At 51.7% G+C, this 13,488-nt stretch overlaps 1 protein-coding gene across 1 annotated transcript in view; it reads left to right on the top strand.

The window, feature by feature from the left end:
• Positions 1–13,488, top strand: part of ITGA11 (integrin subunit alpha 11) — a 114,429-nt gene that overhangs the window by 40,446 nt on the left and 60,495 nt on the right. Inside the window, exon 3 of the mRNA XM_032343008.1 lies at positions 9,184–9,284. Coding sequence (XP_032198899.1) covers positions 9,184–9,284 — 101 coding nt within the window. The remainder of the gene's footprint in view (positions 1–9,183; positions 9,285–13,488) is intronic.

Below are 13,488 nucleotides of genomic sequence, written 5' to 3'. Positions count from 1 at the left end.
TTCCCTCTGCTGCAACTTAGGAAAAAATGCTGTTTGGATGTAAGCTGAGGTGGACCCAGAAGTTTCCAGGAACAAAGCAGAAAGCCAAACTTGTGAATGAGGTCAGCAGCTGTGCTGATGCTTGTCAGGCAGGCTCTGTGCCCGAGACGATGGGGGCCGGCTCCAGGGCCCTCCCGCACAGTAACAGGCATGACTTTTGTCCCCATCGACTACACTGCCCCACGTAGCTAGGCCTGCAGAGTCTTTATTCATTAGGGCTATGAAAGGCCGCACCTCCAAGCTCTGTCCATACCCCCAGTGAGCAGCCATTCCTCTGCTGGCCCTGTCGGTGGTAGGATCCACCATGGGAAAGACAGATCCATGGGAGAGGCCTGTCCTGAGCTGTTTGGACAGGAGTTTGCGGCGTCCCGGCACCCAGGCTGGGGGGGTGGTCATCGGCTCTACGTGTCCTGTCCCTTTGACCTCTAGGATTCTTTACCCTGTGGGAGGGGGCACAATCAGAGAAGGGTCAGAGTGGGCGCCGGGGCAAGGGGCCCGGGACCAGCTCTAAGTGTGTCATTAATATATACTGACATGGAAAGTTGTTCGACTGCAAAATAATTAAGTGAAAATAGTTCACTACAGAACCGTATATGCAGAATATTCCATCTTCCAAATTTGCTCTATAAATACCTAGAAGGTTTTCTGCGCCCGTATTGCTAGCGGTGGCTATCTATAGAGGGCTGGGTGAAGAGGAAGGGAGAGGCCTTGCATATGATACTTTGCACAGTTCTGCACTATGAACTTCAGACAGCAAGCATATATCACTTATGTGTTAAAGTAGGTGTTTCTTATGTGTTTTCTTGTGACCCAAAGAAACAAAACAAAACAAAACAAAAATTCCTGGACCATTCTGGGACAGGTAAGAAAGGTGCCGTGGTCATGATCCCCAGATGTAGTAAATATTCCTGGGACGCACGTGCTTTTTCACATGTCTGCAAGACCTCACATCTGCTTCCTGCCTGAACACTTGGGAGCTTCTAAGAATAGATTCCTGGGCCCTGTCCCCCACCTGGTTGAACGAGAACCTTCTGGAGGTGAGGCCCAGGAACCTGCATTGGTAACTCCCCAGGTGACTCTGATGACCAGCAAGGTCTGGGACCCACCACCCTCAAAACCCCAGTAGCCTAGGTGTGTTCAGTCCCATTCAGTAGATGAGAACACTGAAGCCCAGGGCAGTTAACAGCCTTATCTCAGGTATTGTTTCCTCCAGTAGAGCTTGTTCACTCTCCTGGCTGGATTAACAGGTTTGGGGAGACTAAGGAGGGCCTATGGTCGGCCGTCCCAAATTGCAGACTATGGGATCACAGTCATTCCACTGAGCCAGGTGATTGGCTAATTCATCCAACAATTGTATTTTGGGGAGCTGACCTGTGCCAGGCACTCTCGTGGGTGCTGGGGTGTCTAGAGATGCAAACCTGGCCAACAAGGTCCTCACCCCCTTGCATCTCACATTCTACTGGGAGATAAGGATGATGAACAGGGGGCTCCCTTCTCAGCAGGGAGTCTGCTTCTCCCTCTGCCTACCGCTCCCCCTGCTTGTGCTCTCTCTGTCAAAAAAAAAAAAAAAAAAAATGATGCTGAATGGAGGGGGAAGCATCTTCAAGGACACCTAGGTGGCTCAGTTGGTTGAACGCCCGACTCTTGGTTGGGGCTCAGGTCCTGATCTCATTGTCGTGAGATCGAACCCCATATCAGGCTCCATGCTAAGCCCAGAGTCTGCTCAAGATTCTCTCTGTCTCTCTCCCTGTGCCCCTTTCTTTCACTCATGCTTGCGCTTTCTCTCTCTCTCTTGAATAAGTAAATAAATCTTAAAAAAACAAAAACAAACAAACAAAAAAACGGTGTCTTCAGAGAGGGCGAAGTGCTAAAGGGAGTTAAGGCATGTGGTGAGACAGGAGGGGCAGGTGGTCAGGAAAGGCCCCTTGGGGGAAGTGACCTTGGAGCTGAGCCCTAAGTGACAGACCCAGTCGTGTCACATTCAGAGCCACCCTGATAAAAAAGGGGGGGGGGGACAGGCAGGTGAGCATCAGGGAGCCAATACAGAGCTTCTGCAGGCAGAGTGAAGAGGGTGGGTTTTACTGGAATGGATTTGGGGCTTTGAGCCCAGCCAGGTTCGCAGGTTACCCTGTATATTATGATTACATGGGTCAGCATCGCTGGAGGGCTTATTAATACACAGACGCTGGCTCCCCCTTTTAGTTTCGATTCTGTAAGTTTGGGTGGGCGGGGCCTTGGGGGGCAAGATGTTGCATTTCTAACCAGCACCCAGGGAGGCTGATGCTGCTGGTCTGGGCACCACTGTGAGAACCACCACGGTGTTGTCATGACCTGTTAACCTGCCCGTGTCCCTGGGTGAGCTCCTCTGGGAGTTCCCAAAGGCAGGATGACCTCATGTGCATTGTCATGCCCCCAGCGCTTGGCGCATTAGCAGGAACTCAATAAATGCTCACGATTCATTGAATGAATGAGGGTGTGGATCATTGGCAGCATCAGATTCATGTAAAACCCTGGGAATATAACAAGCACTATGTAGCTGTATTGGGGTTCCCCAGAGAAACAGAACCCATAGGATGTGTGTATGTGTGTGTGTGTACATACACATATCTATAAAGAGATTATAAGGAGTTGGTTCACATGACTATGAAGGCTGGTGAGTCCCGAGATCTGCAAGTTACTTCAGCAAGCTAGAGGCTCCAAGGAGATGATGGGGTAGTTACAGGGTGAAGGCCAGCCGGCTAGAAACCTAGGAGAGCTGAAGTTTCCATTTGAGACTGAAAATAAGAAAAAGCAATGTCCCAGTTCCAAGGCAGTCCGTTAGGAAGGATTCTCTGTTCCTGGCGCTAGGGTCAGCCCTCTTGTTGTCTTCAGGCCTTCAACTGTTTGAACGAGGCCCACCCACATGAAGGAGGACAATCTGCTTTATTCAGTCTTTAGATTTGAATGTTCATCTCATCCCAGAACACACTCACAGATATACCCAGAATAATGTCTGACCAAAGATCTGGACTCCCTAAAGCCCCGTCAAGTTGGCACATAATAAAATTAATCATCACAGTACATGTGTGTGTTTCAAATGCACACAAAGGAGTCCCACCTCTGATGGGGGTTGCACAGGAGCAGGGGGAGTTAGGGATATGCTGGCACACAGAGGGGTCTTCATCTTCCTGGCCCCCAGGGGTTCAGATCTTGTCAGGTCTTTGAGCCACAAGCCCCTCCGACCAAACCGGGAAGACCAGCAGGTGTCCAGTGGGCTCTCCCTCCACACCCCACTCTCAGCACGGGGTTTGCTGCGCTCAGCGCTTTCCCAGCCCCATCTTGAACACATTAGCCACCCTATTCGTGTTGGCTGCGGGAGATTACATTTTCCATGGAGAGAGAGGGAGAGGAAAAACCTCACTGAAGGAATAGTCTCCCCTTTGTTCCCCTGAGCTCTCTGCTCCTTAAGTGGACCCCCTCCCTGATGCCCCTATCTGATTTCAAGGAAGGAAAATGGAGCCAAGAAAGAAATGGAGCAAAAGGGCTGGGAGGGTTTGGTGGAGGAGGGGTTCTGGGAGAGAGGAACAGGTGAGGGAGGGAATGGGGTGATTGGGAGAGAAGGGGACACAGGGCTCATTTGGCTCTGGGGGGGCAGCCCCCTCCATGCTGGGCCTTCTGAACTCCATGCTGGCCACTCTTTCACAATGGTAGAAAGAGCACTGGACACTGGACTTCGAGTCTCAGTGTCTCTCCACAGGCTTGTCACCTCACCTTCTGAACCTCAGATATGAACTGTTCTTATAGTCTCAGAGCTGTTCTGGTGATCAAAATCAAGTGTAATTCAACGACACCAAAAAGGATTCATTAAAATGAAAAAAAAAATAGTCAGTGATAGTCAGATGCCCTAGGATGTGAGGGCCAGGTCTTGCAGAGAGAGGCAAAGAGGCTGCCCGGGTCGCAGATAAAACCCTACAGCCTGCCTTTTTCCTCAGCCGTCTGTTCTGACCTCGAGGCTCAGCACCTCCTCCCAAGGGCATGCCCATGGCAGTTTCGGAAGTTTCCTCTTTCTTTTCCCAAGCCTCTAATGGCCTTTTTGTGCCCATGGTTTCTGCTGACTCCATCTGTTGGGGAGCTAAGCTGTTCACACCTACCTCCCCAGACCCAGCCAGTAAAAGGCTGAGCTGCACCTAGAACCTCAGCCCTTGTCCCCATGTTTTCCACCCTCCATGCTTTGGGGGACCATTGCCCTGGGAATCAGGATGCCATATACCAGTCCAGCTCTGCCACTGTTTGCTCTGAGACCTCAGATACAGAACTTCCCTGATCTGGCTTCCGATGACTCACTGTTAGGTCGTGAGGCTGACCCAAGGAACCTCTTGGTTTCCTCTCAGGTCTGATGGCCTGCCAGGCCAGTTACCAGGTAACCAGAAATACCTGGAGTGCGGGTCTCCCTATCTAAGTAGCTGTTGTAAGTGTGATGCACACAGAACAAAAGAATTTCTGTTCTAACAAGAGTGGGTCAGGGGACGGTTTTATGCATTCAGCTAAACAACCAGAGAAATAATATACATGTTGTCTGTGAATCCACCCACCACCCATGACAAAGTAAGGATATGCCCCAGATGGAGCATGAACTGAGGGGTAGGAATCTGCTCCTCTCTCATTGGTCTTGGATGTTAGGTTCCTCTTATAGCATGGTAATATATGGAATTTCTAAGGGTAATTTTAACTGTGGGTTTTTTGGCCTTACACACTGTAGTTAGATGTCTGTGGTTATAAATATCTGCAAACTCAACCCAAACAGGCTTATATGGTAAAAAGTAGTTATTGCTTATATATCTGAAAAGTCCAGCAGCAAATCTAGCTTCAGGTAGAGTTTGATCCAGGGGCTTACAGTATCATCAGGACTTCAGCCCCTTCTCTTAATGCTTCTCTCAGCCCTCCCCCCCTTTCCATGCATCAGCTCACAACTCTCATTGCCACAAGGTGGCTGCCGGCAGTTCCATGGCTAACATCTACATATGGCATCTGGAGAAAAGGAACTACTTTGGTCCCTGAGTCCCAAGCAGAAGTCCAGAGATTCACTCTGATAGGGATGACCCTGACTTAATCACTGCAGCAGGGGATAAACTTGGCCTTGCCTGAGGTATGTGCTCATTCCTTAGAACTGGGAATGGAGCTAGATTCCCTGGATCCCCAAGTAAAAATGAGGACTGTGGGAAGAGAGACATGGGAACCAAGGAAGCGAGCAACACTGACTAAATGGAAGGTGGGTCACTCCTTTGCACAGAAAATACTCTATTTCTCAGTAACACATTTTCTGGGCACTGAACTTGGGGTTCCTCTTAGGTCAGAGGCAAAACTGAAAGCTCCTGAAACTGCTACTGCAGCTCTGGACCATCAGCCAGAATGTCAGATTAGCCGATAGGTACCTCTTTACTGAGGGCCTTCCAGGCCACTACCCAGTGCTAGTCCTGACAACAAGGCCAGACAAGGACATTTCAGCCCTCAAGGAATTATGACACTGAAATCCCTCCTGCAGCAGGCAGCAGGTATTACACACCTAGTTCATGTGGGAAAGCCTGGGGGTAATCAGGGAGGGCTTCCTGGAGTAGGTGGGAATTTTGCCAGACTCAAACGAAAATTTTGTGGGAACAATGGTGTCTGGGGTGGGATGTGCACACCACTGGGCATGAGCAGGACAGTATACTTGGGGCACAGAAATAAAATAATTCAAGTTCTGTTTAAATTTATATTTTATCTGAAAAAAACCGTTACTTATCTTTAAGATACAGACTAACAGTTTCACACAGGTGTAATTGACATGTAAATTTATACACACTGGAGGTACATGTTACCTTTTTTTCTGATAGGAGCATGCATTTGTAAAGGTTCAGAGACTGAAATTGCCTTGAAGGATGGAGCCAAGGATAAGGGGAAGTCAGGAAGTCCCAGGGGGCCCTGTTGGAGAGGGTGTGAGTTACAGAGCCAGGGCCCCTGTCTTAGCCTGTGACCTGCTGGGAGCCAAGGAGCCCCACCCCCAGCGAGGCCACCACACCTGCCTTCCTCAGGTGGCCCTCTTTCTGGGGAGTTCCTCCCTTGGCAAGGCCTTGCTTCTCTAGAGGACAGCTACCAGGGAGGGGTCCGCCAGGGGCTGGGGCCGAAGCCTGACTCTAGTTCTCCCATCTGCAGCAGCTCGGCTCCCAGAAGAATGCTGGGAGCCCACAGCCAGTGAGTCACAGCACACTGCGCATGGAAAGGGCCCGATGCTCGCCATGACCTTTGGGGTTTGTCTTCCCGTCTGGTGCCCACACCACAGGGATTGGTGTCCTGCCCCCAGAGGCACAGCAGGCCTGATGCTGCAGATGGCTATATAAGGGGACAGCCGGGGCTGCCAGACCCCAGGAGCCATTTGGCTGGTCTTGGTGGTGACGCAAACATTTTCCCTGGGCTTGGGCAGTTACCCCCTCACAGTGAGATTGAATCATATCCTCAAAACCTCAAGCCTGACAGGCACACGTAACGCCAAGCCTCGAGAGTGGTAAAGAAGGCTGACCCAGACCCTCACTGCATGGCAAGGAAATATTTGGGACAACACAGACAAAGCTGTCCCAGGAGAACCGGTCCCAGCTCTGTCACAGACAAACTGGGGGGTCTAGGTCAGCATCCCTCCTGGGGGTCTCATCTTCTGCATCTGTAATATGGGCACAGTATGCCCTGTCCTGTCACCTCTTGAGATGCCAGTGTCCCCCGGGGAAATGCGTTCTGGAGAATGGACATGGGATGTAGGGGCTGGCCCATGACCTTAGTCTTTCTGCATAGGTTACTTCAATGTAGCACCTCTGTTTCCTGATGACTTTTGACATCTGTGACTTCGCACAGAGATAGTATGGGGGTTGTTAACCCCATTTCACAGCCAAGAAAACCAAGGTCTGGAAAGTTCAATGACCTTCAAGACCACACAGCAAGCTAGAGTCCAGAAGAGCCCCTACAATCTCAACCCAAAGGCCTCTCTCTGTACTGGGAGTTTTACCCAATAGGCCCCCAACAGAGGCCTCAAAGTTCCAATCCATAAAATGGGCAGAGTTGTGAGGATCTGCCTTGTCAGGATGCTGGGGTGTTTTCTAGAAGACACATGGAGATAGCTTTTCTAGCAGATGGCCCTGGGTTTTCTGATGTAGAGCCTGCTGAGCCTAGTTCTCCCAGAGGCGCCGTAAGAGGTATTCCTCAAAGGCACTCTTTCCAGCAAGCACTCACCATCAGGTGGTGGGGCCCTGGAGGGAAGTCTGAGTCACCTATCAGGTTGACCTTGAAAACTGGAGCAGCCAGAAAACCCAACCCGGAGCCCAGGCCTCACTTACTGATAGATAGCTCCCTCCCCTCCCTGTCTATCTCTCTCTCCACCCCACTCTCTACCTCTCTCCTTCCTTCCCTCTCTCTCTCTTTGTCTCTCTGTGTCTCTCTGTCTCTCCCTCTCTCTCCCCACTCCCCTTGCTAGAAAGAATTGCAACAGCCTTGACCACACAATCACTCACAGAATTAAGTAGCCAAAAATCACGGTCGTCTAGACAAACAGATTTTATGGGTCCCATTAATTCCTGCTGGTCAAAAATAGGCAGGCTTAATTAGCGGATATATTTAGAATCTGTCATTATCTGGTTCCCAGGGGAGAAAGCTCAGCTCTTATTTCATAAACTCTAATTTCAAACAGAGCTCTGTTAACCTTCCCCTTCAGACCTATTGTGCTTCCCTGACAGCAGTGAGAGGTGGACAGGAGTTGGGTCCGGGGGAATTTGACCACAAGAAGCCACTGGAGTTCTGGGTAGCCTGAACCTCAAAGCCTGTCCCCTCTCAGCGATCAGAAGTCAGAAGACACGATGGCTTCTTTGGGCAGTGTCACCAGGGATGGGGAGCTCCGGGGAAAGCAGGCGCCCAGAGTGGTCTTTATGTCCCACCGTCTCCCCGTGCCTGTACCACAAGCTCCACTGTTGTCTGCTGCCTGTGCCTTAGGGCCTGGGAGGCCTCTAGGGCACCGGAGGCCTCTAGGGCACTGTGAGCTCTGGCACCTTCTGTCCCTGCCAGGGCTTCATTCTTGAGTCAGGCCTGAGCAGAGGAGGTGGTCGCTGGCTGAGAGCAGCACTGGAGGCCCAGAGGGTTCCTGGCATCTAAAATCAAAGTGTGGGCCAGGCTATGTTCCCCTGCAGGATCTAGGAGAGACTCCTTCCTTGCCTCTTGTAACTTCCATTTGGCTCGGCATTCCTTGTTTTGTGGCTGTGTCCCTCCTGGCTCTGCCTCCATCTGTACACGGTTTTCGCCTCTCTTCTGTGTTGAGCCTACGAGGACACCCAGCCATTGGACTTAGGGCCACCTGTGTTATCTAGAATAACTTCATTTCAAGATCCCTTATTATAACTGCTAAGACCATCTTTCCAAGTAAGGTCACAAAAGGCATAGGCTCAAGGCAGAAGCCCCAGCTGGGGGCCTTGCCCACCTTGTACAAAGATTCAGTCATTCACTCATGGCTCTGAAGGCAGCCATGAGTGACCGCTAGACACCAAGCCCAGTCCTTGGGTCCCCAGCGGAAAGACTGTCCGAAGGGAGCGAAATCTCCATTTGGGTTGGGATGCTGCTTGCTGTCTCAGCTTTGCCCCAGAGCCAGGACCCTTGGCTTCCCAAGGTGAGGAATGAGGCCCTCCACAAGTCCTAACACATTGCCAAGACTCTATGACTCCAAAACCATCATTCCTCTGCCTGAATGACCACCATTACCACCGTCCATTTATTTGACAAACTCATAAACATCCGTCAAGACTCAGCCCAAGCACACCTCCTCCATGATGTCTGCCCTGCTCTCTTCTCCCAGGAACTAAGTTCCATCTCGTTTGCAGCAGGGCCCTTATGGTCTTCATTTCTGTATCTAGATCCTGGCAAGGGCCTGGAGTAGGTCACAGGCCCCATGACTTCATGCCGAATGCCCGGCATCCCTCTCCGTGGAAAACAAATATCTGAGCTGGAAGGTCTGCACACAGCTGCCCCTCATGATTTCCTCCTGCCTTCCTTACCCCATCTTCCCTTCAGGACCACCCTCCCTGTTCCATCCTCTGCCAGGAAGAAGCCAAGAAGCCCCTCCTCCAACATCTTTACATGTCTTCTTTTCCTTCCCAGGCTGGTTGTAGGCGCTCCATTGGAAACCAATGGCCACCAGAAGACAGGAGACGTGTACAAGTGTCCAGTGACCCACGGGAACTGCTCCAAGCTCAACCTGGGTAACATGAGCCTCTGGTCTCCCCACAGTGAGGCCAACAGCCATCTAGGGCAGGACCTGCTTTAAAGTGCATCTATGCCCACAGTCATGCTGGTTTCTCCCAGCCACCCTGGGATCGCTGCCCCCATTCGACAGATGAGCAAGCTGAGGCCAGAGAGAGGAAGCCACTTTCCCAGAGTCACACCAGCTTGTCTGGGGCCAGCCAGGATTCAAACCTCGGCCTCTGTTGCTCTTTCTGATTCCTCCACTGCCCGTGAATGTGAGGCTTTCTCTCCCAGCAGGGGAAAAACATTCCCTGTCTTCTTTCCAGTTTTGAAGTAATAACAATGGCTAATATTCTTATATCTTCTATAATGTTAGCCATGTGCCAGGCACTGGTTTAAGCATTTTTAGAGATTTTGACTCATTTAATCCCCTCCACGACCATTCAAGATTTGAGGTAACAAAGGAGGGAACGGCAGCGGGGGGGGGGGGGGGTGAGGGGACCTGTCGAGAGTCACTAGCTAAGCAGTAGTGAGGCCGGGGTTCCAATCCAGGCAGCCCACTGCCACCCCGCAGTCAGTGAGCAGCACGGCCTTTCTGGAAATAAAGGCCTTGTGCTCACCCAAGAGCCCCGCAGAATCTGTGGGTGCAAGTGTGTGTGTGCACATACCTGGGCATCTGTGAAAACACACACGCTAATCGTGTAACACACTTCCACCTGTGCTAAACACCCGACCGTGGCTTTCCGAAGGGAGCAAAATCTCCATTTGAGCTGGGATGCTGCTTGCTGTCTCAGCCTTGCCCCAGAGCCAGGATCTTTGGCCTCCCTGCTTCCTAGAAAGGCCACCTCTGCCCTCCAGCAGCCGTGGGGTGGGGCTCCCTGGAGAGATGAAGCTGGCGGGGCCTGGTTGGGGAGGCAGCAGAGCTTCAAGAGATAAGCAGATGAACGGAAAGGCCAGCATCAAAGAGAAAGCCCAAGAACCCAGATCCCCAGGGCAGCCAGCTGTCCCATCACATGGACACTCCTGCTGTCCACATCTGCGTCAGCACTGTGGGTGGGAAGTTCAAACCCCAGCACAGCCGGGGCCCAGACTTCAGTAAGGAAACAGTCTAGGGGGAGGCGGGAGCCTCACTGGTGGCTCACAGAACCCAGTCATCACCACCCTGAAGGCACAGGCTTCTGGAACAAGTCAAGCTGGGTGTCTTCTTCCAGCTGGACAGTTTCTTTGCTGTGTGTCCATAAGGAGCTCACATCCTCTCTCTGAGCCTCTGTTCACTCATGTGTGAAGTAAGGAGGGTGGACTCGAAGACCCTAGGATCCATTCCAGGTCTAATAGGTCCCCAAACTTTACTAAAAGCCTAGTATGTGCCAAGCACTGTCCTAGCTCTGGGAGATACAGCAGGGCACAAGAAGCCAAGGGCTCTGCTGGGAGAGGACAGTAAGCAAGCAGATAAACTAGAAAGCAGGTAGAGATAGACAGGCATAATGCTATAGGTGAGGGTAAATGTTGTGTGACCAACCCCAGTGCTATGAGAAGAGAGACTGGGTGGGGGAGGAAGCGGGGAGCGGATTTTACCTCAGCAAGGTGGTCAGGGGAGGCCTCTTTAAGCAGGTAACATTCAAGCAAAAATCTGATGGCAAGGAGTCACTTGGGGCCAGAGCATGCCAGGCAGTGGGAGAGCACATGCAAAGGCCCTGAGGTGGGAATGAGCTTACTCTGTTGGAGGGCAGAAAGAAGGGCCATGCAGCTGGGTCAGAGGGAGCAAGGAAGGGGGCAGGAGGTATAAGCACTGGGCTCAGGGCTAGGGATGCTGAGAGAAGCTCCTGATCCAGGTGGGGACATAGACACATGGACTCATCATTTAATTTCCTCTACTGCTCTGATTTCCAGTGCAGATCCTATTTCCTTCCAAAGGAGGAACGCCTGCTGGCAGTGAGAGCCCTGAAGCCCTCAGGCCCTGGAAAACATTCCTGAACTGGGGCATATGCTGGGAGGTAGTGGGCAGCAAAGTGAGTCAGGGCAGAGGAAAAGAACTGATTGGGAAGCCCTTCATTTGAAGAGTGTTTCTTTCCCTCCCACTGAGGAGAAAGTGTAGGGCAGGAAGACCATCTGTCAGTTTATCCCCACAGTGGAAAACGCAAGGCTGGGAAACCTGACTCCTGGGTTTTCCTATGACTTTTCCAGGCTGTTAGCCTTACCAAGCCAGGAATGTTCTTTCTTCTCTCTCCAGGGAAGGCTAAATGGGTGGCAGACATTCACAACTCAATGTGAAAAAGCCTGTCACTGGTGCTGTCTTCCTGACACCTGGATAAAGTCAGGGGTTTAATGAAGGGCAGAGGCTCAGGCAGAGGATGTGATTCTGGAAGGCAGACTCCATGTGAGGAAGAGCTTGTGCCCCACGGTCCTCAAACAGACCAACCAAGGGGCACCTGGGTGGCTCAGTGGTTTAAAGCCTCTGCCTTCGGCTCAGGTCGTGATCCCAGAGTTCTGGGATCACGTCAGGCTCTCTGCTCAGCAGGTATCCTGCTTCCTCCTCTCTCTCTGCCTGCCTCTCCCTGTCTGTCAAATAAATAAATAAAATCTTTAAAAAAAAATACCAACCAAGAAAGATACTAGTCTCTCCTGCTCACAGAGGGGCAGACTGAACCAAAAAGAGGGTAATGATTACCCCAAGTCCACAAGGCCTGTACACAGCAGGGTGTGAGCTTGAGTCTCCCCTACCATGCTCATCTACTTCCGGGTCAGCAGTCTGACTAAGGACTTTGGTCACTGAGACCAGGGGGAATTAGATCGTGCATGGTGAGGTAAGGTGAGGTGAGGTAAGCTGAGGTGAGGTTAGATGGGTGAGGTGAGCTGAGGTGAAGTGAGGTAAGGTTAGATGGGGTGAGGTGAGCTGAGGTGAAGTGAGGTGAGGTTAGATGGGGTGAGGTGAGCTGAGGTGAAGTGAGCTGTGGTGGAGTGAAGTGGGGTGGGGTGAGGTGAGGTGGGGTGGGGTGGGGGCGTGCCCCTGACACAAACAGAGGGCAGAACTACCCAAGATGCTGAAGGGTGGAGGTTGCCCAATCAGGGCTTGCTTAGAGCTTCCTCTCCAGATTTCTCTCTGCCACCCCACTGCCACTACTGCCCTGCCATCAGACAGGACAGCTTCGGAAGGAATGGTGCACAGCCTGGATTCAAGTCCCCCCTCTCTCATCCACCAGCAACTGGCCTCCTAGAAGTCACTAACCTTCTCTGCATCTCCATTTTCTCATCTGTGAAATGGAGATGTTGATTCCTGGGCCTCCCAAGACCAAGAGGGGGTCCTGGGAGGGCACGTGTGGGCAGTACTTTGTAAATGATATAGGCATTATGAAAACACAGGGTTATTACTATTCTTTTCTCTCCAGCTTCTCTGGACAGACAAAACAAAACAATCCCAGTCACTCACAATCTCCAGCCAAGAGGGGCTGGATTTCAAAAGGAGCCTTACTACCAACTGAGGGAACCCAGAAAGAAAAAACAGCCAACGCAGCTGCCCCACCCCCTGCCCACAGCACAGTGAGGCGTTGAAGCTCCAGCCTCTGCTAATGCCCAGCTCCAGGCCCCCCTCGTCAAACTGACAGCCTCCGCCAAAGCTAAATGCGAACTGTTCTCAGTGGAGGTCACCCAAGTCCTTGGAAGTCGACAGGGAAGGCATCTGCTTGCCCTTCACAGTACAGGAAGATTGCCCTGCTCTCCATTTAATGAAATGCCCAGCTCACTTCCCCCCAAAACTCTACTCCCTGCCACATGCCCACACACGTGTGTACACCCCAACACACATCCATCGACACATCAGCGCTGGGGACGTCAAGCTTGTCTCCTTCCCTTCAGCGGCCTGGTGCAATGATTTTGTCAGACCTTCACAGAATTTTTTGAGCAATTCTAATGTGCCCCAGCCCTGTCCCAACACTTGGTTGGCTGCTGGTAGTCCGACTCCTAATCAGCTCTCTTGGCAGCCCACCACAGAACGACATTCTCGCAAGACCTCACACATCTGTAGAGAGCTCTTGCTGCCCCTTGAGAGAATCGGCTATCACATGTCCACTTATCAGATGAACAGAGAGGACACGAGGAGGACATGGACTGCTAAGTTTTGATGGCAGACTGGCTTGAAGGAAAATGTGGAGGGCACACTGCCCAGAGGAAGCCAGCCTAAGTCAGGTGCCCTGGAAGAGGCAGGACGGGACACATGAGGAATAC

The sequence above is a fragment of the Mustela erminea genome, chromosome 5, assembly GCF_009829155.1.
Source record: "Mustela erminea isolate mMusErm1 chromosome 5, mMusErm1.Pri, whole genome shotgun sequence".
In the NCBI taxonomy this organism is placed as follows: domain Eukaryota; kingdom Metazoa; phylum Chordata; class Mammalia; order Carnivora; family Mustelidae; genus Mustela; species Mustela erminea.
Note: the sequence above shows the minus strand (reverse complement) of the source record. Positions and strands in the feature narration are given on the sequence as shown.